At 40.3% G+C, this 23829-nt stretch overlaps 1 protein-coding gene across 2 annotated transcripts in view; it reads left to right on the top strand.

Annotated features, from left to right (window-relative positions):
- The window catches only part of SCFD1 (sec1 family domain containing 1), a 105336-nt gene that overhangs the window by 53626 nt on the left and 27881 nt on the right, over positions 1-23829 (top strand). Inside the window, exons 16-19 of one of the 2 annotated variants that reach the window (XM_075926991.2) lie at positions 1619-1686; positions 5516-5595; positions 6544-6606; positions 11375-11450. In XM_075926991.2, the coding sequence (XP_075783106.1) occupies positions 1619-1686; positions 5516-5595; positions 6544-6606; positions 11375-11450 (287 nt within the window). Of the gene's footprint in view, positions 1-1615; positions 1687-5515; positions 5596-6543; positions 6607-11374; positions 11451-23829 lie in introns of both variants that reach the window. The other variant, XM_075926990.2, reaches the window with a different exon arrangement.

Genomic DNA, 23829 nt, shown 5'->3' with positions numbered 1-23829 from the left:
TCTGTTACAAAGGACTATGACTCTTGGTAATGTGTATATGAAATAGTGGATGGTTTTGCATCAGTGGGATTCTCTAATTGCAGCAGAGTGTCAAATGGCATACATATCCCAGTTTTGGCCCCATACCATCTTGCGACAGAATATATTAGTAGAAAAGGGAACTGCAAGTGCTTGTAGATTACCATGGATGTTTCATTGATGTAAATGGAGGGAAGTCTGAGTAAGTGAATGACATACACATCTTCAGGAATCTACACATCTTCTGTTTGGAAAGATCCAAGCATGGACTTTCTTTCCAGGCCATGAAGATTCTAGTGCGGGGATGTTGAAATGCCCATTGTGATCCTGGGAAACCCCTTACTCCCGTGGCTCATGAAGCCTGGACAGCAGCAAAACACACCTCACCAATAGGATGATCTGCTGGAGAATGAATGTCAAATGGCAGATTAAAAGCATGCTGGTGTTGCCTTTATGGTAAATTAGACCTTAAACAAGGAAAACAGACCCATTTCCATAGCATCCTTCTGTGTGTTGCATCATAATTGTGAGAGTTAAGAGTGAAAAGTTTTCCCCGGAGTGGAGCATAGAGGCAGATCACCTGATTGCTGATTTTGAGCAGCCAGATATCAACGCTATTAGAGTGTCACCAGGGGGAGGGAGTGTTGGAATCAGAGATACTTTGGAACTACATTTTGATAATGAGCACCGGTAATATGTCTTTCTGTAAAGCACTTTGCCATGCTTTAACTTGCTGAGGTAAAGAAATTAGGCTATAATCTATTCCTATTATCCCTTATCTGTCCATATTCACATGTTGTCATGTCTTATCTATAGATTGTAAACTCTTTGGAGCAGGAACTTTTTGCAGTGTCTCATACAATTGAGGTCCGGTCACTGATGGGGATTCCTAAACTGTACTTCAAAAATAATCATATTTGTGCACATAAATAACTTATGCTAATAAATGCTAGATGTGTGATTTTAAAAGATAATATATGCACAAAAATGTGGAGATGATGCAGATGCTAAGACTTGAATCCAATGTGCATTAAGTTTACAGGTAGCTTGAAATGAAATACCAATGACTGACAAACGTTGGGGAAGGAAGAAGTTTGTACCATGTATCATTTATTTTCCCCCTCAAAGACTTGCATTTGAGTGCAATTGATAATAATGTATCCATAAAGGCATTATCCAGGTGGTGTTTTATTATCAACTTCCATAGTGTCAGTAATTTTTCCCAGAGAAAACTGCAGTGGACTTGAGAATTGGCACATACGTATACATAATTGGTAGTTAACCTACCAGCAAATTTGTAACACTTTTAAAATTTGTTTTACTTCTATAAATGTGCTGTAGTACTATTTCCAGTCTATATGAAATGTATATTATTTTTTAAAGAGCAAGGTGGTAAGAGGTGGCTAGTGGGCCGAATCTGGCCTGCCAAGCGCCTTGGGCTGAATCCGGCACACCTTGCGGATACCCTTACTATAGAGCATTTGCAAGCTGCTAATTGCTCTGCAAGATGGATTCAGTATATAAAATACAGAATAGTATTAGTGTAGTTTATAACTTGATTTGAAAAGAAGGAACTCTTTCTTTTTTTCCTCCACAGCAGGCACTCCGGAAGACAAGATGCGATTGTTTCTTATCTATTACATAAATTCAGTGCAGGCACCCTCAGAGGTATGTTCTTTGCATCTTAATAAAAATAAATAATTGTGTGCAATATTTGTGAATACCTTTGTCAAACATCTACTTTAAAAAAATACAGTATAGTCTTGTAGGATTGAGTTTATTTACAGTTAAAGTTTTAAAGAATTATTTATTACTACCAGGGATATTTCTGCCCAGTTATGAAATATAGCTAAACACTTGGATCACGATAATGTGTATATGCTTCAAATAGTAAGAATATCACTTTTCAAAATATTTAAATCAAGTTTACTCCAGCAACATTTGGTACAATTTCTGCTATTGGAATATTGAGGTGATCCCTGAGTAATTCAGGAAACTTTTTTTTTTTTTTGCATATATTTCCTCTGAAATCAATCTGTGTAAGAATATTATTAAATAATTTTTGTTCTAAGTAGTACAATCTAGTATTATGCTGTTTATTTATGAAATCTTTATCTGACACATTTACTAATTCTTAGTATGCAGGATTTAATCATACAGCTCCTGTGAAATAAATGTAATTAAAATCTACTGCATCGAATTTCAGTATGACTGGGTTTTAAAATAGATCCAGCCTGAATTACAAATAATATTTTTGTTAAATTTTAATTTTCGATTTTTATATAACATTAAATAATGAAATAGTTAAAGTTAAGGTTTTTTTCAAAACAGTTCAGGGTAGTTAGGCAGCTTGAATTTCATTGCCATTTGAGTGTCTGCCTTCCCAAGGCTCCTTTGAAAGTCTCAGCCTATTGTTTTAAGACATTTTAAAATCCTATGCTCTTACGCTATGTCTGAGGCTCAGCACAAAACCCACAGCCCAGCAGTTGTGGAGGCGTATGGTGACTTTAAGCTACCTTGTACACTTCTGATCCTGGGTTGCTCCATGGTCTGGCCAGATTCCAAGCATAATTTAGACAACCTTAATTATACCCTACAAACCACAGCATTGCCCCAAATCTCTGCTGTACTGAGTGCTGCAGCTCTCAGCACACATCTTTCACTGGGGCTTGCAAAGGAATCCTTAGCAGGCAGGTTTACCGCTATATTACTCAGCTTGACATCCAGAGGAAATCTCCCCGGCCATATTCAGGGCTTATAGGGTCTCTTTATGCTGTTTTTGCCCTTTTATGAAAAAAGAAGGGAATAGATTGAGGTGATGTTCTCATGTATAGATTGAAAAAGATACCAGAGGAGAAGCTGTTCTGGATTTGGTTTTAACAAATAGGGAGGAACTAGTTGAGAACTTGAAAGTGGAAGACAGTATAGGGGACAGTGATCATGAAATAATAGAGTTCCTTCTTTGGACTCTTCATGAACATTTGCTGATATAAGAGACCATATAACATCCATGGGACAAATTCCAGTCCAGCACAAAGGAAAGGGTTTTTATTCCAGGTATTTTCTGGATTCTAAAAAGATCTCAAATTTCTAGACAACTTTGTGAAATCATAGAAAATCAGAATGGAAACTCAAAACTATAATTCCATATTTAGTTTCTGGGGATTGGTTTGAACTTCAATATACATTTTCATGTCACCATTCACCACTCTCAGAAGAGGTTTCTTTGTTTCACAGTCAGCCAGGATCATCATCTATAACAAGAGCTCCTGCTGGGCTTAGCCTGAAGAATATTTTCCCAAGTCCTGGCACTAATAGCAACTCACCTTTATGGACAGGAAATAATCATCTTCCTCTGCTTTCACAATTGGCTTTTCAAGAGCAGGTCCTACATCCAAATCCTCTCTGTGATACAGACAGCCATGTCCCTTTTCCACGGCTTAGGCCATCAACTCAATATTGAAAGTGCCTTGTAACTAACATTCAACGAGTAGATTTTCTAGGAGTTTCTCTGAATGCAGTGACATCAGCATTTACTGCCTTGTAAATAGATTTATGACACTGACAAGACCTATTGCCAAGATTCAAATAAGCCTTCAGCTTCGGAGTGCTATGTCAACTTGTACTTTTATAAAACAATACACCAAGCTACATTTTCACTGCTTCCAGGGTTATCTCAGAACAATTTGGATCAAGCACAGTCTAGACAGGTTGGTGTTGGTGACTTTCTCATTGGATGCTAGAGTCATTGGATATGTAGAAGGGCCTGTCCAAAATCCGTGTAAGAGTTCCTTTCCGCAACCTCATTACCATAGCTTTGAGCACACAACTTGTGGGATGGGCAGTTCACCTTGGGGAACATACCTTCCAAGGCAAATGGTAGCCTCGAGTCATTTACATATCAGCCTTCTAGAATTATGAGCAGTCTTACATGTGTATCCACTTCCTTTCATTACTTAACTGCCACATTGTGAAAGTCATAATAGACAATGTTGCCTGTGTGTTCCATGTAAACTGTCAGGGAGATGCAATACCTCCGTCTCTGCAACAGCAACAAAGCAGTGAAACTCAGGCTTAGCCACTTTTTCATGTTAACCTCTTATCTTCCAGTCATGCAAAACATAAGTGCTGACAATCTGAAAGGACATTTTGGTCCCTATATTACAAGTGGGAGCTGGACCCTCAAATCCTCAAACACACTTCCCATACCTAGGAGTTTCTGGAAGTGGACCTATTTGTGACCGCTGTCAACAGAAAATGCAAGGAATTCTGTTGAAGAGCAGGTCTGGGTCATCAATCCTTCAGAGATGCCTTTATCATTCCTTGGATAAAGGTTTTTTTCTGTGCATATATTCTGACTAAGGATGTTAAGTATCAATTCATTTACTAGTCAAGTAGTCGATTTCCATTGACTACTCAATTAGTTGTTAAGGGTGCTTAAAAGTACTCACTTCCGGCTCAGGCCGCATCTGAGCACAACTCCCAGCTTCCGCTTTGCACTTAAAAGTGTGCAAAGATGCCGGCTCATTCTCTGGTCCCCTGCTGGGTCTCAGAACAACCCTTATGTTGTAATTCTGCATTTTTAAAAGGGTTGCAGCAGCAGCAGCAGCCAGCTTGTGCTGAGACAGACAAGTGAACAGGCTGCCACTGCTGCATCCCTTTAAAAAGTGCAGAGGGGCAACTTAGGAAGGGTAGGGGAGGTCAGCTGCTATGTCCCTTTTAAAAATGTAGGATGGCAGCGTGAGGATTGTCCTGAGACCTGGCAGGAGATCAGAGAATGAACCAGCGTCTTTGGACGTTGGCTCCTCTCTGTCCCTTTAAGAGTGCAGGGGTGGGAGGAATGATTGAGTAGTCGATAGTGCTACCCAATAAGCTTCTGCTTATTGAGTAGTCAACTACTCGACTACTCCTTCACATCCTTAATTCTGATACTATGGATTCAGAGGGTATTGAATAAGATCAAGAAAAAGCCATTCATTCCAGCTGGGAAGCTGTATGGCTGATCTGTGGAGGGAAATGGTATGCTAGTTGCATGAAATTCCTATCAAACTTGCACCCTAGTACAAAATTGTATTAGTTAATTCAGACAAAATAATGTCACAAATGCAAAGAATCGGTTTAGATATGCCTTGATATAATTGATAGGAAACATATGAGGACACTCATGGTTAGATTTGAATTTCAGGCTTGCAAGTTGCAAGCTTGATTAAGTTGAATATGTATTGCTTTTGGGTGTCCATTGGAGATGGAAGTGAAAATTTTAAGGGTGTGTACTGGTACAGTCTTAACCAACTCTACACATAGTGTTTGTTTGCCAGCTTCTAAAGTTAGTTTGAATTTTTTAAATTGTCTTTTCAATAACAAAAATAACTTGCATTCATACTGCTTATTGAACATGTTTAGAGGAGAAAAGTATCTGCTTGCCATTTCTCTGTGCAAGGCTAGTTTGATTTAGAATAGTGCAAAGCATTTGCAGTTCTTCTATTTATGATTTCAGGCTGATTTGGAGCAATACAAAAAAGCATTGATGGATGCAGGATGTAATCTTACTCCCTTGAACTACATAAAACAATGGAAGTAAGTTAATTTTTTCTCTCCATAGAACTGTAGACATTAAGGGGGGAAGTTGAAAACAGATACATAAACAACTACTGCAAGCAGGACTTGTGGAAATAATTACTTTTTACATCTGATAAATTGTGGTTCTTACATAATTTTGCTCTCATTGATTCTCATTAATTTGACAATACATGTGAACACTTCTAAACCAAATTCTAATATGTGAGAATGGTATCAAACTTGATTTTGAACAGTATGTTTGATAAGTTTTTCTTTATACAAATTAAGTAATTTGCTGATGGCAATTCAGTAGAGCCTAGTTCAAATTCAGAATTCCTGGGGTTTTTATATCCTTAGTTCAGTCTCGTGGACCAACCTGCTTCTTTATCTATGAAATATTAGAGCTTAGATCTTATAATAAGAGAAATCTATCTTTTATCTGTCCTGACCCTGAATTCTAGGTACTACTCGCTAATTCCTTTGGGTTTCTAACTGTAACTCATAGCTATAGGCTTTAGATTGGCAAAAGATAGAATATTATCGGGCAAGGTCAAGCCAGAGAGCCTGCTGCAGAGGGGGGGAAAGGCAGCCCAAAAAGGTTTCATACCAGCACTAGAACAGAAACAGCTAGGGAGGGAGTCCAAGGAGGTGTGGCCAGGCTCCCTACCACAAAGACCTGCTACAAACCCCAAACTCTGGGGTTGGGAGTGAGAGGCAAGCCCTGGCGGTAGCCTGGATAAGAGGGGCCCTTGTCACAATTATGAAAGAGATAGATTCATTTTTTAATAAAGGGAGAGAGATGTTTATAGTTTGTGCTATTACCTGATGACAAATTTTTAGAGGCAGAGCCATTTCCATTCTCAGATGACCCAAAGGTCTTCCACGGTGGTCTTCATAGGAAAAGAAGATGTAATATTATAACAATGAAAACAAATTAAGCACTTGATTATAACATTTGTTTCATAGGGCTTTTGCCAAGATGGCTTCAGCTCCTACCAGCTATGGAAATGCTACAGCAAAACCAATGGGGTAAGTTTTTTAATTCATCTACCAAAATTCCTAGTAAACCTTTTATTCTTTGATTTATTTTATAAGCACTCAGAGCGTTCTGTAATAAATAAGCTTTAAAGCAACTGTTTTTATCAGATTCCACCTAATAAAGCTGAAACTACAGTTGAAATTAATTTAGTTATATGTAGTTTTAAAAAATATAAGCTAAATCTTTTAATTCTCCTTTGAATGATGAATCCTATGTATTTCAGTGTGGGTTTACGCATGTGTCTGGAGCTGGAAAATTTAAAGTTAGTGTTCGTTAGTCTGCACATGTGCCGCCATCCAGGGGGCTAAAAGGCTAGGTGGAATAACTGTATCTCCAGCTTCTTCTCCTTGTTCTGTGGTTTGGGTCAGAACCTCCAGTGTTCATAGCTTTTGGCTTAGAAAATGACACCTTAGATTTAGTTTTGTAAATAGTATTAACATCTTGTACAGTTTTTACAGATTAAAATGTAGTGTTTTATAGATTTCTTTAGATTTTTTTCTGGGGATACACTTTCTCCTCATCAGCATACCCCCACCCCTTCAGGTATCAGCCTATGCCCAGGACTCACGCTTCAAATTGCGCTTCCTGCCCATAATCCTCAATCAGCAACGACCACCACCGTTGTCTATTCTGCCTACAGAAAGCCCACTTCACAGCAAGATACAGGATCTCCCAATTGTTTCCCCATCATATTTGAGACGAGCAAGAACTTTATCTCCCAAAATACCTCATGGAGAAGGTCATGAGGCCTGAATTGGACCCAGACCAGGGGAAACCCTTAGCCCTGTACAGCACTCTGATTCAGCAAGGAGTGTGCCTGCTGTTGCAAAATCTGACTCTGGCGCAAGAGAACCCACCCCCAAGACTTTCTAGTTGGATCTTGTTAAGAATTCAAGAAAATCTCATAAGCCTGAGATTAGTTTCCTCTAAATCCACTTCAAAGAAGTCAAATTCAGCACTAAGAAAGCACATCAGCTCAGCTCATGAAGACTTAGTACATCCTAAGTCCCAGAGGCATGACAAGAAAGCCCATAATGATTGGGCTACATTGTTAATGGATAAGGATCCATCAGTACCATCATTGTCAGCATTTACCAAACCCAGAGGTCTGACAGAACCAATGAAGATCAATCATTATGAGCATTGCCTATTCACAGCATAGACTACAGAGTCTGCTCCAGCACCAATGGCTTGAACAAGTACAGTCTGCTTCACACCAGAGAGATCTGAATCTGTTGCCACTCCACGGGACATTTTCACTCTCCCAGATCTGGATTGCCCTCCTTCATTGTGTTCCCCCATCTCCAGAGAGATAAAACCATTGTTAGAAGGAGATTTTCACCCATCCCAAACAGAGAATCTAACTCTCCTTCAACAGCGCTGAGGCTACATCTACACTACAAGATTTCTCGGCAAAAAAATGCTAATGAGGGACTCATATGCATGAGTCGCAATCTCATTTGCATATTTTCTGCCAATCCGTTTTTGCGCAAAAACAAGAAGTGTGAACGTTTTCTTTTTGCGCAAAAACCCCTTTTCCTGCAAGATTAGTAAACCTCCTTTTTTGGGGCATAAGGATCTTGCAGAAAAAAGAGGTTTTTGCACAAAAAGAAAACATCCTCACTGCTTCTTTTTGCGCAAAAACCCCAGCACAAAAACAGATCGGCAGAAAATATGCAAATAAGATTGTGACTCATACAGATGAGTTCCTCATTAGTATATTTTTTGCCGAGAAAACTTGTAGTGTAGACGTAACCTGAGAGTACCACTACTGGAACTAAAATTGTACTTCATTGGAAGATTTTGCACCACCCAGTGAACCTTTTCCTTCCATAACCTGTGTATCCTCAATTGCCCAAAAGATTGCACCTGTTTGGGACCAATCTCTATCTCTTCTAACTCAGAGCTATCGATATCCCCTCATGAGGGGTCCTCCAAGACCAGGTATTGATTTGTCCTACAGCCATATCAGGGACTTTAGGGTCAATTGCCCCCTGCAGAGTTGATCTAGTCTGATAGGGAGTCATCGCTTGCTTCCCCTCTAAAGTATTCTCTGTTCTGTCCTTTGATCCTGCAAAGGAGGAGAATTACACACTAGATCAGGCAGTTCTGTCAGAGCCAGAAAGATTACCACTCTCGTCTCCATACAAAATGATGACCCCTAATTCGTTTTTTCTTGATGACAGTACCAGGACCATCGTCAGAGAGTTACTGGACAACTACAGATTCCTTTTGAAGAGATCTATGACTCCCAGTACAGACTCTTAGACATCCTCTACTTATCCAGATGCAACAGAATAGCTCTCCCTGTTAATGAAGTTATGCTGGAATTGCCTAGGACAGTTTGGCATTGCCCTGCCATATGCGTTTCCTCAAGAGTGCATTTCCTCAAGAGTGCATAGAATCATAGAATACTAGGACTGGTGGAAGGGACCTCGAGAGGTCATCGAGTTCAGTCCCCTGCCCTCATGGCAGGACCAAATACTGTCTAGACCATCCCTGATAGACATTTATCTAACCTACTCTTAAGTATCTCCAGAGATGGGGATTCTACAACCTCCCTGGGCAATTTATTCCGGTGTTTGACTACCCTTACAGTTAGGAACTTTTTCCTAATGTCCAACCTAAATCTCCCTTGCTGCAGTTTAAGCCCATTGCTTCTCGTTCTGTCCTCAGAGGCCAAGATGAAAAAGTTTTCTCCCTCTTTCTTATGACACCCTTCTAGATCCCTGAAAACAGCTATCATGTCCCCCCTCAATCTTCTCTCTTCTAAACTAAACAACTCCAATTCTTTCAGCCTTCCTGCACAGAAGCATTACTAAGTCCCAGAAAAGGGGTGGAATTTTTGTTTTCTCACCCACTCCTAACTCACTGGTGGTCCAGGCTGCTTCTAAAAGGCCCTGGTAGTGATAGCAACATCCACAGTCTACTCTTACGAATAAAAAGGACAAACACCTGCATATGTTGAGAAGAAAAGTTCGTCATCTTTTTAGTCTTCAGTTTAGGATAGCCAGTTGCCAGGCACTAATAGCTAAATACAACTTCCTGAACTATACTATCTTTGTTGTGTTTACTGATAGCTTTCTACAACAGGACAGAGGCAAGACAACAGGACAGAGCTCATTTCTAAGTTCTGATAGATGCAGCCAAAATGTTCTCCAATCCATAGTCAATGCCACTGATCTCTCCTCCAAATATATGGCTGCTCTGTTGTCATGCACGAGGACTCATGGCCCATGCATCAAACTTTTCCTAAGAAAGTCCAGAAAACCATCAAGGGCATCCTCTTCAATTAATTGTGGGTCTTTAACCAAAACAAGGTTAAGTTCTGCCATTTCCTGCAGGGCTCTAGAGCTACTGTCGCTCACCAGGGATATGCATGCCTGCCCCTCAGAGGAAGTTTCACTGCCCATCATTTAGACCTAGAAATAGGGCTCAGTTCTTTTTCCACTGCCGACCCTATGAACCACGATGCTACAGGAAGAGGGTTCAAAAAAATTAGAACATAAGAATAGCCATACTGAGTTGACCAAAGGTCCATCTAGTCCAGTGTTCTGTCTTCCAACAGTGGCCAATGCCAGGTGCCCCAGAGAGAATCAACAGAACATGTAATAATTGAGTGAATTTATCTAGTTCTATTTTGAACATTGTTAAAGTCCTGGTCTTCACAATATCCTCTGGCAAGGCGTTCCATAGGTTGATTATGTGTTGTGTGAAGAAATGCTTCCTTTTGTTTTTTTTAAATCTGCTACCTTTTACTTTCCTTTGTTATGGGAGCAAGTAAATAATAACTTTTCCTTGTTTGCTTTCTCCCCAGCAGTCATTATTTAATTAATCTCTATCATATCCTCCCTTAGTCTCTTTTCTAAGTTGAAAAGTCCCAATCTATTAGCTCTTCCCTGATATGGCAGTGCTTCCAAAGCTCTGATAATGTTTGTTGTCCTTTTCTGAATTTTTTCCAATGCCAACATCTCTATTTTGAAATGAGGCAACTATATCTGCATACACTATTCAAGATGTGGACGTACCATGAATTTTATAGAGGCAATAAAATAGTTTCGGTCTTATTCTCAATCCCTTTTTTAATTATTCAAAACATTATTTGGTTTTTTGACTGCTGCTGTACATTGAGTGGACGTTTACAGAGAACTATTCACAATGATTCCAAGGTCTCTCTCTTGAGTAGTAACAGCTAATTTACTCCCCATCATTTTGGATGTATAGTTGTAATTGTTTTCCAAAATGTATTACTTTGCATTTATCAGCATTCAAATTCATTTGCCATTTTGTTGCCTAATCACCTCATTTTGTGAGATCCCTTTGAAGCTCTTCACAGTCTGCTTTGAACTTAACTATATTGAGCGGTTTTGTATCATCTGCAAATTTTGCCACATCACTGTTTACCCTTTTCTCTAGATCATTTATGAATATGTTGAATAGGTTTGATCCCAGTATTAATCCTTCCAGGACACTAGTTACCATATTCCCACACCCCCTGCTGCAGGCTAAGCATCTCAGTCTCACCCTCTCTGCTTGATGTAATTTTTTTATAGGAGCTTGAGATTCAAGAACCACTAAAATATATGAAAAATATATGAAACTTCTGCAGCCTTGTAACATGACAATTCTGAACACAAATTTGCTCAAAGACCTTCTCAATTAAGTAAAAATGAAGCCAAGACAATGAGCATTCTTAGTTTGATCATTTTTGAAAGATAGAAATTCATACATTGTGTTGTCTTTATTTTGTTTTTTCAGCCTGTTTTCACGTGTTATGAATACTGGCTCACAATTTGTGATGGAAGGAGTGAAGAATTTGGTATTGAAACAACAAGTGAGTTTAAGCATAAAGTACAATTAATGATAGTTTTAGACTGCTTTGATGGCACATTTCAGAAAAACAATTCACCAGCTTGGCTGTGGTGGGAGCCAGGAGCTAGTGCACAGCTCAGCTGGGCTTGCTGCAGGGTGGGGAAGGGGGAGGCCAGGAAGCCTCACGGGCTGGCAAGGCAGGGGGTCCAGAAATGACCTCCCCGGTCTGGCAAAATCCTTTATCCAGGACCAATAAGGTCCCCAAGGTGCTGGACGAGGAAGGTTCAACCTGTAGATGTTTTCTAAGATTCCATGTGTATATATTATAAGTATGTTTTAAAATATTCGTAGCTTTTAATTTGTAAACAAATTCTTTCTCACTATTGAGAATTTTATTGTCCATGAATAATATCCTGAGTGATCTCTGTGAGGCCCTATTTTCAGTAGGAATATGCTCCCCAAAAAGTGTAATAAATATCTTGAGTCCAACAGTTCCCTCTGCAGACTAATTTAAGCACGGTTAAAACAGTATATATGTCTCTTCAGGTATTTTTTTAATAAAAACCCAAAACCCACATAAACACAGAGAATATATGCATTTTTGCTCTTTTCCTTAGATTATCTCATGTTTTGTCATTGACAGTAACTGTTCCAAAGTTATTGAAAGTGTAACACTATTTTGATCCTTCTGTTCATTCGCCTATAAAGCCCTTCTTAATTTAGTGCATTGAAAATACAGAACAACCTCAGCCTTGAAGGACCTGTAGGATGGAAAAGAGTAACAAGTTTGTAATAACAATACCTATGTCTTATCTAGTGCATTTAAACAGTTGATCTCAAAGTGCATTATAAAGGAGATCAAATATCAGTATCCTCATTTTGGGGAAACTGAGTCACACAGAAATTAAATTATTTGCACCAAGTCATCCAACAGACCAGCAGCAGACCTTAGAACAGAAGCCAGGCTTCCTGAGTGCCACTTTAGTGTGTTATCCTCAGTGGCTTATCTTACAACATTGTGCTTCACTTAAGAGGAAAAATATTGTATAGTATAACCAGGGCTCGACAAATTATACAATCTACAATCCCATGGCGAGTAGATTGTAACCTGGAAGAGCCGGGTTCCGGTGATTTGCGCATGCACAGAACGATCTGCGCATGCGCAGATTGCCGGACAGCGCAGCTGGCGAGCGGGGCTTGCTGCGGTTCGGCGAGCCCTGAGTATAACTCACTTGTGATTCTGCTAATCATGAGTTGGTTCATAAAATATAATAATGCCTTTATGTAGTTTCTATGTAAATTTGGTTTGTTGGCTGAAATCTTAAACTCAATGTAAGGTTATCACAAGTTAAAAGTCAACTCCTGGGGGGGGTGTAGATTGATTAAATTGTTTTAAGAAACATTAATTTAAAATGTCCCGAACATTGTATGATGAAAATGGTGCAATATACCATTAACAATGATGGACCATAAACGAATGAATGAAATAAACACATTTCAATAAAACTAAATTAGTAATGCAAATTATGTTTTAAATAACTTTAGTTCTGCAAGAACTAAAAACTAAATAAAATTAAAACTTTTTTTCAAATAGAAGGTCTTTGAAAAGGCTCATCTAATAGGTGAGCAAAAGTGGAAAAAAAATAAGTTTGACTTCTATTCTGATTATAAGTATTTTTTCATACTGTTGCTTTATGATCAGAATACCTTTTGTGCGTCAAAAATATCAGCTATCACAAAGAACTGTTATAGCTTTAAGATAAAGCATTTTATGAGGTTAATTCTGCTGGAATGTGATTGTGAAGAGGTTATGCCAGTAAGAAATCATAAAATATTTATAATTAACAAAATATTTTAAAGTGCTGCTTTACATTGTTTGCTGAAGATCTCTCTAAAACATTTATTTCTTCCAATAGTATCTAATAATGATACTTTATGAGAGAGCCACGGTGACTGACTCTCATTGAGAGAAATTACATAAACTTCTACACATACCTGGCTTTAAAATCTAATAGCTTTATTGATAACAAAATTGAAACAGAATTTGTTGTCTGATTCATTGATTGACTGAGAAGCTATAAAATGCAAGTTTATAAGGTTTCTGATCTGGCTTTTAACGCTTGTGCCCAGTACTATATACGTTAAGGCTCCTTCCGATAGCCAAATAAGATGCCTTTTTGCAGTTTTTAAACATGCTGCAATTTTTGTCTGTGGCATTTGTTTTAATATGAGCATTTTTTTTCTTTGGAAGCACGGTTTTTCTTGGGAAGCATGGATTTGACATTTTTTGTTCAACGTCTTTTAAATTTAATTTGTATCTAACTAATGCCTTGGAATTTCCTTTTCTGATGTATATTCTTTCAGTAAGAGATTGACAATTCAGTCATTGCTGGAATTCTCCCAGAGCTCATCGTAACTCTTTCTTAGGCCTTCATCTCATCCTGATTACTGCAACCACTTCTCCCTTACAACCTCATCTCTACCTTCCAGTCTACTCAAGCATAGTTGCTAAGATCATCTTCGTTTGCTAACTTTCATTCTTCCACTAAATCGAATTCATGCTTCTTGTCCTAACCTTCAAGGCATTCTATTCTACATATAGGTTCTTATATCCTGCTCATCATTATAATATCTGCACATCTTCAGTTCTCTCCCATACTTTCGCATTTCTGTTTTTGTCTTATGCTTCCTTCTCGCACCTCAGCTTCTTGCTTCATAAGTGAGAACAACCTTGTCTGCACCTCCCACAAAAATCTGCACATTTATTTCCATGTGCCCCTTTTGAATGGGAAGCTCTATGATATAATCTATACAGCTGTCCAGTTCTGGATAGGCAAGTGATAAGCTATGACTGTCCCTCTTCCATTTCCTGCTCCATTACTCCTACTAAACTTCCCCATTCCTGCCATTCACCGTACCTGCATTCCCAATTTAAAACATTGAAAAGTAAAATAAAAACAACACAATGTAATTAATGAAGCTGTGCCAATTCATCAACATGTGCATATGTTTTGGGATCTTCTAGATTGAAGGCCCACCAGAGCAGTCATGACTTCTTACTTATGTCCAGTTCCCAATATAATGGGGATTGGACATTGCCATAAAATAAATGTTTACTAATAATTAGCACCCTCACCCTTGAATTGACTTGTAAGGCTACTGTCCTTTTTTTCCCCTCAAGACCTGCTTCTGCCACAACACATAAAATAAATCAGCCACATGGAATGACAAGGATCAGGAGAAGCTGATGAAAGTTGATATTTAAATAATTATAAAGCCAAAAAAAGTAAAGTAAATGTGAATCTCTATACCATAATTCTGTATATATGCCTTACTTTTTCCCAAGATTAATGTGCTACTTGCCCTCCTAGATTGCAAGTTCTTCAGAGCTGGCCCTCTTATCTATCTCTGTACAGCACCTGGCTCCTGATCTTGACCACAGCTTCTGCGTACTACTGTATTATAAATATTTAATAATAATAAAAATCCCACTTTACTTATGGTGTTTGGAAAAAAAAGACTCTGCACCTGCTAAAAAGTAAATTACAAGTTTTAACTCATCCATATTATTCAGTGGTAAAAAATAATCCCTAGCACAACAAATTTAAATGTAATCAAATGAAAACATGAGTTAATAAAATTACCTCACTTAAGAGTTACAGTAAACCTAACTTTGCAGCCTAACTACTGTCTTAAGCAGGAATTTGTTTACAACTTTTATGTTAATATCTTTAGTGTCATTTAAATAACAGTGAGCTAAAATAACAAAAAAATTCACAAAAGTTGCTTTAATATTAGTAAAATTAATGTGAAGACAATAATTAATAAGTCCTTTGTTCTTAAACTTTTTGTTTTTCCTTTTTAATTTTAATACTTATTTAAAAGGAATAGAAGGATTTGGTAAGATGTTAAAAGCACAACTAAAACTAAAAAATACCCACAGGAAGTCAGAGGCATAGCTGGGAACAGAACTCACATGTCCAGATATCAAACCCACTTCAGATTTTTTTTTCTCAAAATAGGCACTCAAACAATTTTTATAATGGAGGTGCGGGGGGTGCTGATGGCCATTTAACCAAACTCTATAAACCTGCACCTCTAATTCCAACTCCTGCAATCTCAAACATTTGACTTGGAGTTTGAGGAATTTTGAGCATTGTCAAACCATGTCTTTTAAGTTGTATCAAAATCAAATATTCTTATGAGAGTTGTACAGAATATATTTCCTCAAAAGAGACCACCGCTTAAACCTCAGTTTAAGTCTTGCCTTTTCATGTTTGTTTTGTATTGGTATCATTATCAGTCCATTCCAGTGGGATTGGTTCTCTTTCTGTCTCCCTCAAATGTTTTTCTGCCATTTGTTCCTCAGAAAGCAATGCAGCTATTTATATAACCCCCTCATTGTTTTAATGTTTTTATCCTCGCAACTTCCCTGTGAGGGAGGAAAGTGCTATTGTCCCCATTTTATGGATGAGGAAGTGAGGCACTGAGAGTATAAGTGACTTGCCTAGCATCACCCACGAGTCTCTTTAGTGGATCAGGGAATTGAATACAGGTTTCTCAAGTCCTAGGCTAGTGCTTTAACCATGGGACTAGCCTTCACCTCTGATCTTCCTTCTCTTAGCAAATCTCCAAATGGAATTATTGCCTCTCTTCCAGCACCATATGTTTGAGTGCATTTTTGTTTTTTTCACCCTTTGACAGTATAAGGCTACATTCTTGAATTTGTTTTACTATATTCCTAGCCTTAGATTACCATGTTTTTATTTTAGTTTGACTTTGTTATTGTTCAATTATAGAGCAAGCATTTACCATCTCCAGACTTCCAATCTCTTACTTAAAATTTTACCACTTTGTTCATTCCTTTTTCCTTCAGATGGGTAGTTCTTAAAATTTTGGGGTCCATGACAATAAAAAGATTAAAATCTGGAAAAAACATTGTTGTATCTTTAACTTTGGGATTCACTGTTTTCTAGATGCTATAAAATTGTAGTAGCAAATGTTCACAAACTACAGTAAACTTCCGATAATCCGGCACCTTTAGGACCCAGGGGGTGCCGGACTATCAGATATGCCGGACTATCAGAAGGGGGGGCTATGAGGGGTCTGGAGTGGGGTGGGAGGGGATGCCACCCCAGACCCCTCATAGCCCCCCCTTACGATAGTCCGGCTCTGCCCCAGGCGTCCCTGATTCAGCCGCCGCTGGTCAGTTTCAGCAGCAGCTGAATTGGGGATGCCTGCAATAGAGCAGCTGGGGTGCTGCCGGGTTGGTCCCGTAGCGGCAAGGGGCGGCGCTACGGCACCAACCCAGCAGCACTCCAGCTGCTCTTGGGGACGCCTGGGACAGAGCAGCTGGGATACTGCCCAGTTGGTCCCGTAACGCTGCCCCTACGGGCTGTGGGACCAACCCGGCAGCACCCCAGCTGCTCTTGGGGCAGAGCAGCTGGAGTGCTGCCGGGTTGGTCCCGCAGCGCCAAAGGACGACGCTGCGGGACCAATCCGGCAGCACCCCAGGTGCTCTGCTCCCGGCTTCCCCGATTCAACTGCTGGTCAGTTTCAGCAGCAGCTGAATGGGGGAAGCCTGTCCGGCTGCCCCAGCACTTCCGGGTTCTTGATGGTGCCGGACCATCAGGAGTCCCGGAGCATTGGATGCCGGACTAATGGAGTTTTACTGTACATTCTACTTTAAAAAACAACAAATAGTCTTGCAGAACCTTAGAGACTAACAAAACATGGAGAATAGTAATAGAAATGTAGCCGTGTTAGTCTGGGGTAGCTGAAGCAAAATACAGGACTATGTAGCACTTTAAAGACTAACAAGATGGTTTATTAGATGATATTTCGTGGGCCAGACCCACTTCCTCAGATCAAATAGTGGAAGAAAATAGTCACAACCATATATACCAAAGGATACAATTTTAAAAAATGAACACTTATGAAAAGGACAAATCAAATTTCAGTACAGAAGGTGGATGGGGGGGGGGGAAGGTGAATGTCTGTGTGCTAATGATATTAGAGGTGATAATTAGGGAAGCTGTCTTTGTAATGGGTAAGATAACAAGATCCTTTGTTTAGACTCAGACGTAAAGTGTCAAATTTTAGCATGAATGACAGTTCAGAGGATTCCCTTTCAAGTGCAGATTTAAAAGGTCTTTGTAGTAGGATGCAGGTGGTTAAGTCGTTGAGACAGTGTCCTTTCTAGTTGAAATGGCAAGAAACTGTTTTTTCTTTGTGATCCTGTCTGATATCTGTTTTGTGGGCATTAATCCTTTGGCAAAGTGTCTGAGACTTTTGTCCAATGTACATAGCAGACGGACACTTTCGGCACGATAGCATAAATTATATTTCTGGATGCGCAGGAATATGTGTTCTTGATTTTATAACTCACTTGGTTAGGTCCAATAATGGTATCAGCAGAGTGAATATGTGGACAAAGCTGGCAACGGGGTTTGTTGCAAGGGAAGGTACCAGGGTTGGTATTAGTGTGGTATGTCCTGTGGTTGCTGGTAATCATGAGCTTTCATGGGCACAACCCACTTCAGATGAATGGGGGTATTAAAGGTCCATTTTCTAAATAAATGGGGGGGACAGGCCAGTCCTCGCCTACAGACAACCCCCTAATCTTAAACAATTTTTTTCTAGTAACCACACAACACACCTCCATCATACTCATCCAGTAATCCACCTCTGCAGTCAACTCCAGTGCCAACTCTGCCCACACATCTATACTAGTAATATCATTACAGGACCTAACCACATAAACCTCCAAATCATAGGCTCATTTAACTGCCTCTCCACTAATGTGATCTATGCCATCAAATGCCAGCAATGCCTCTCTGCCATGTATATTGGCCATACTGGACAGTCTCTACGAGAGAGAATTAATGGACACACATCTGATATCTGAAAAGGCAACACACAGAAACCTGTTGGGGAACATTTTAGCTTGCCTGGGCACTCATTAATGGATCTCAAAGTCGTTGTATTGTTCCAGGCCAATTCCACAAGTCAACTCCACAGGGAAACCTTAGAACTTAACTTCATTCACAATTTTGATTCCTATCATAGAGGTATGAACAAAGACATTGGCTGGATGACCTACTACATTCCACATCCTAATGATACAATAGGTACTTAAGAACAATTAGTACTTTCTCTATCAGCTTCATGTGGCATGGACACCCTAATTCACCATTTCTTCCCCCTTTTTTTCTCCTTCTCCCCATCCCCTCCCATCCCATCCCATCCCCTATTTATTTAGAAACTGGACCTTTAATAACTGCATTCATCTGAAAAAGTAGGTTGTGTCCACAAAAGCTCATGATACCATCTACATGTTTTCTTAGTCTCTAAGATACTGCAGGACTATGTGTTGTTTAAGTTTTTCCAGTTACAGACTACCTTGACTACCCCTCTGAAGCTTTTGTACATCTACTTAGTTTAAAGAAGAAATATTTTGTCCCATTTTTCTAGTTCCCTGTCACTTGCTCCTGCCCGTCTCATTGCCTCTGTTTCATTCGTTATGCCTCAGTTTTAGGGACTGTTGAGCAGAATGCAGATGACACAGTCAAAATTACATGTTAAAGTGCAGAACCATGTAGTACATTTTATATGCCACATGTATGTTGCCAACAGTATATTGTGATGTGTTTATGGCAAATTTGGCACTACAGAAAATAAGTACAGTTAAAACTTGAATTGTTTAATATTGACTGGCTAAGGATCGTAGATTTCATTGAGAACATCCTATGTTGTTCAATTGGTATTTCATTTGGTATATTGTATAATAATATAATGATTAATAAATACATAATTAAACCCTCTGGCTTTATTGAGAGCTTTCTACTCGATATGGTAAAGATAATGATGCAATAGTAGAGTAATGGTAAAAAGTTCAGTGGATGTTTTACAAATGAGTTAAATTAAGAAAATTAATATTTGAATACATAAATGTAGCTCATTATATAATACACTCCCATTGAAATAGAATTAGGACTAGTGTCAAAGGTCTATCAGGAAGATTACTGGGATCTTATTTGCATGATTATATTTAAATTCTTTCTTATCTAGTCCCAGGAAAGTAGAATTAAAGCAGCTCATTGAGTTTCTTTTCCAGACTTCTGTTTGTGTTGGCCATTAGAAAAGAACTTTGTAAATACATTTGGATATGATATCTTTCATCTGGCTGAACACATTTCCTGAAATTCAACCAGTTTGGCCTATAGGAGAAGCTCAGTAGCAGCACACATTTCATAAATGTCTTAACCATCTATTGTATCAGCATTGTCTTCGCTTGGTTTTTATATCATCTGCCAGTGTTTCAGACAGAAGTTTCATATAAATTTGTTCTTTATACAGAGAACATCTGTGACATAACTGATGAAAGAACCCAATATTAAGAAATAAATATCTTTCATAAACTTGATAATATATTTTGTTAAATGTTGTAATTCCTAACAGAAGATGTCAGCCTTTTCCTTGTCACAAGGCTATCCTAAGATGGCAAATGAGGATTTCTCTGGCATGAGAAGATGTTCTATTCCACTGTCCCCTTTTTAACTCCATGGAGCAGGGATACAACAAGAGGAAGGAAGGGGGATGGCCATGGGGCTGCAGTTGGAGTTGAGGTGTTTAACAGAATCCAGGCTGGAATGACAGAGAGCCTTCTAGATCAAATTCAGTGTTGCAAACCTTTGTACTAGCTCTCAAACCAATCATTCAAATATGTCCTGGCCAACCCTCTCTCATGACACAGGAGAACCGGGATAAATTTGTATGGCATGACAAATCTATGCACCTGCATTCCCCTCCTCCCCCCCCCCCCCCCACACACACACGTTCTTGTACTCCTTTCAGCACCTGTGGGCACTGAAAAACCCTGGGGAGAAGCACACGGAGGGAAACAGGAGCATGGAAGGACTTATCTGCAATCTTTCCTCTAACATTTTCTATCCTTGACAAGATTAATTTTCTTTTCGGTGGGCAGAAATTTCTTATGTGCAACACCAATATTGAGGTAGTATCTGGATATGTACCACCAATACAAACAAAATGCACATGCACATAAGCAGTCCATGTTGTGGAAGAAAAATATATTAAAACAAAGGATAATTAACAAGGAGCAGGGCTTATAATATTTAATATGAAATGAAGTACAAAAGAAAATTATTACGACCCTTGGAGTACATGTATCATCATCCTTTCTAAGAACTCAAGCTAGTAAACACACCAAAATGCATATTATCCACACATAGCTCAGCATTAAGATGCTAAAGAAATCTGTGAGTCAACTAGAAATAATATTTGCAAGGAGAGCATGACTAACACAATATTTACTGATACTGGAAAGTAAAGTAAAAGGCATTCACTAAGACTTATACAGTTTATCTGGGGAATGTTTAAGATCCATGCTGTAAGAGCAGATACAAGTTCTCCTGGTTTGAAACTTTCATCTTCTGTGTGTCACCAACTCAAAGATTCAGAGGGATAGCCATTTTAGTCAGTAACTGAAAAAACAACAAATGGTCCTGCAGCACCTTAGAGACTAACAAAACTCAGAATAGAAGCTCCACAAAAAATTAACACGTGGCTTCAGGGTTTGTAGACAGATGGATGTTTCAAAGAGTTTGCAAATAAGGTTTCATCCTACAAAACAACTAGTATCACACCTAGTACTTGCTGCTACTACTACTACTACTACTACATAAGAGCTACAACTCTACCTCATAGCACAGATCTGGCCTTAATGCAATACAACAAACCATGTCTTAAATTGTAACACAGGATTTTAAAAAAATAATTAAGATTGGAATTTTAGACATCTGCAAAACTCAAAAAAAATTCTGTTAAAAGAATCTTTTTCTTTCTTACCTTAAGCCATTAACACCTATGTCAGGGGTGGGCAAAGGGGGTCTCCTTGGGCCAGATCCAGCCTGCCAAGCCGACGGATCCGGCCCATGGCCACTCTGCTCCTCCTCCACCCCAGGCCAATCCAGACCTGGAGCTAGAGGAGCGTATGGGGTCTCCTCCCCCCACCAAGGGTGCATGGCAACTAGAAACGCTAGCTGTTTTAAAACAGCTGGCAGCCTCTCTCTAGCTGCCACACACCCCTGGCAGAGCAGGGGTAGGGGATGAGAGACTTTGCACACTCTCGCCACCCCCAGGACCTGATTGGCCTGGAGACGGGGGAGTGCACAAGGTCTCCTCCCATTGTGATACCTAGAAGGAACCTCCAGCTGTTTTAAAACAGCAGATGATTCTCTCTAGGAGGCCGAGAGAGACTTCATACACTTCCCCACCCCGGGGAGGGTGGGGGAGCACGAGACGTTTCCTGGCCCCGTCCCTTCTGCCTTAGGCCCCACATCTTCTCAGGTGTCCTCGGGCCACTTCAGATATTTATGAAGTGGCCCCCTTTTAAAAATTATTGCCCACCCTGACCTATGTAAACTTCGTTTGAAATGTAATCTTGCAAATGTCCTCCTGGAACACATACACACACCCCATGATGCCTGCTTTCTCTCCCTCTCCCCTCCACATCCCAGCCAGCGAGAGAGGACTGCAGCAAGTGAGTTAGGGACATTTCAAACAAACTCCTCCCCCCATAGCTTCCACCTCATTGCACAGATACCAGCACCCAACACTTTCCCCCACCTAACCTATGCAGTCAGCCCCTTATCTCCCCCTTCCCAAGAGGCTTGAAAGTGCTGAGTTTCTGCCTCTCTCACCTAGTGCAGATGGGACTCTCCAAACTCCCATCCCCCTGCCTCCTCCTCAGCCAATTACTCACTCCCTTTCTCCCTCCTCCTCCACCTAGCCCAGTGGTCCCCAACCTTTATGGGCTCCCGGGCGCCCGGGGGCGGGGCCACTCACGCGCCGGGTGCCTGGGGGTGGGGCCGCGCGTCCTGGGGCACGCCAAGGCCAGGGCCGCCCGAGCCCCGTGTGCTGTGGGCCTGGGGCTGGCGCCGCCGCCCGAGCTGCGCGCCTGGGGCCGGCACCGGCGCCGCGTGCCCGCATGTGCCCCGGGGCTGGGGCCGGTGCCTCCAGTGCGCCGGGGGGCGGGGCCAGCCCGGGTTGTCGGCGGGCGCATACAAATGCCCCGGCGGGCGCCATGGTGCCCGCGGGCACCGCGTTGGGGACCACTGATCTAGCCTATTATTCTCCCCTTATCTCCTTTTATGTGCTCTGGGAGCTGCTCAGTTTCAAGCATGAAGCAACTCTATTTAGCTGCTATTCAGCAAGACAACGCCCCTCTCTCCGCTGGTCAGCTGAGCTCCCTGCTTGCGCGGGATCTTTGAACCTCTGAGCAGAGCACAAGAAACAGTTGCCTGGCCATGCAGGCACGCAGCTTACAAGGAGATTAGCTTGTCTGTATAAGAGTTTGGAGCTGGGTACTGGATAATGTGTGGGAAAGAGTGAAAGGCAGCGGGAGGGGAGTATTATGAAGCAGTGTGCAGTGAAGAGAATGCAGGACAATGTAGCACTTTAAGAGAGCATGGTTCTGATTGCAGAGGTAGCATGAGAGAGTTCAGGTCTAGGTGTGAAGAAGTGACAGGGAAGATTTCAGGGCTGGGTATAGATACAGTAGAGGGAAAGCTCTGGACCCCCTCCTCAGGAAAATTCTGGTTGTGCCAAAGTGGAGGGGGGCTGTTGCCATCCTTAACCTTGTATCAGTTTCTGGGACTACTTCAAGCCAAAATAATCATAGAATTATAGAAAACTAGAACTGGAAAAGACCTTGAGAGGTCATCAAATCGGGTCCCCTTCCTTCACAGCAGGACCAAACACCATCTAGATCATCCCTGATAGATGTTTGTCTACCCAGTTCTTAAATATCTCCAATGATAGAGATTTCACAACCTCCATAGGCAATTTATTCCAGTGCTTAACCACCCTGGCAGCTAGGAACTTATTCTTAATGTCCAACCTTAACCTCCCTTGCTGCAATTTAAGCCCATTGCTTCTTGTCCGATCATCAGAGATTAAGGAGAATAATTTTTCTTCCTCCTCCTTGTGACATCCTTTTAGGTTCTTAAAAGCTGCTATCATGTGCCCTCTCAGTCTTCTCTTTTCTAAACTAGACAATCCCATTTCTTTCAGACTTCCACATGGACATAATATTCCATTTGAGACCTAATCACCACAGAGTAGAACAGAATTACTTCTCATATCTTGCTCACAACACTCCTGTTAATGCATCCCAGAATCATGTTTGGGTTTTTTTTTGCAATAGTGTCACACTGTTGATTCGCATTTAGTTTGTGGTCCACTATGATCCCTAGATCCCTTTCTGTAGTATTCCTTCTTAGACAATCTCATCCCATTTTGTATGTGTGAAACTGATTGTTCCTCCCTAAGTGAAGTCCTTTTCATTTGTCTTTATTAAACTTCATCCTACTTATCTC

Source organism: Pelodiscus sinensis, chromosome 5 (assembly GCF_052426305.1).
Source record: "Pelodiscus sinensis isolate ZL-2025 chromosome 5, ASM5242630v1, whole genome shotgun sequence".
In the NCBI taxonomy this organism is placed as follows: Eukaryota; Metazoa; Chordata; order Testudines; family Trionychidae; genus Pelodiscus; species Pelodiscus sinensis.
The sequence above is the reverse complement of the archived record's forward strand: the minus strand, read 5'-3'. Positions and strand labels throughout refer to the sequence as shown.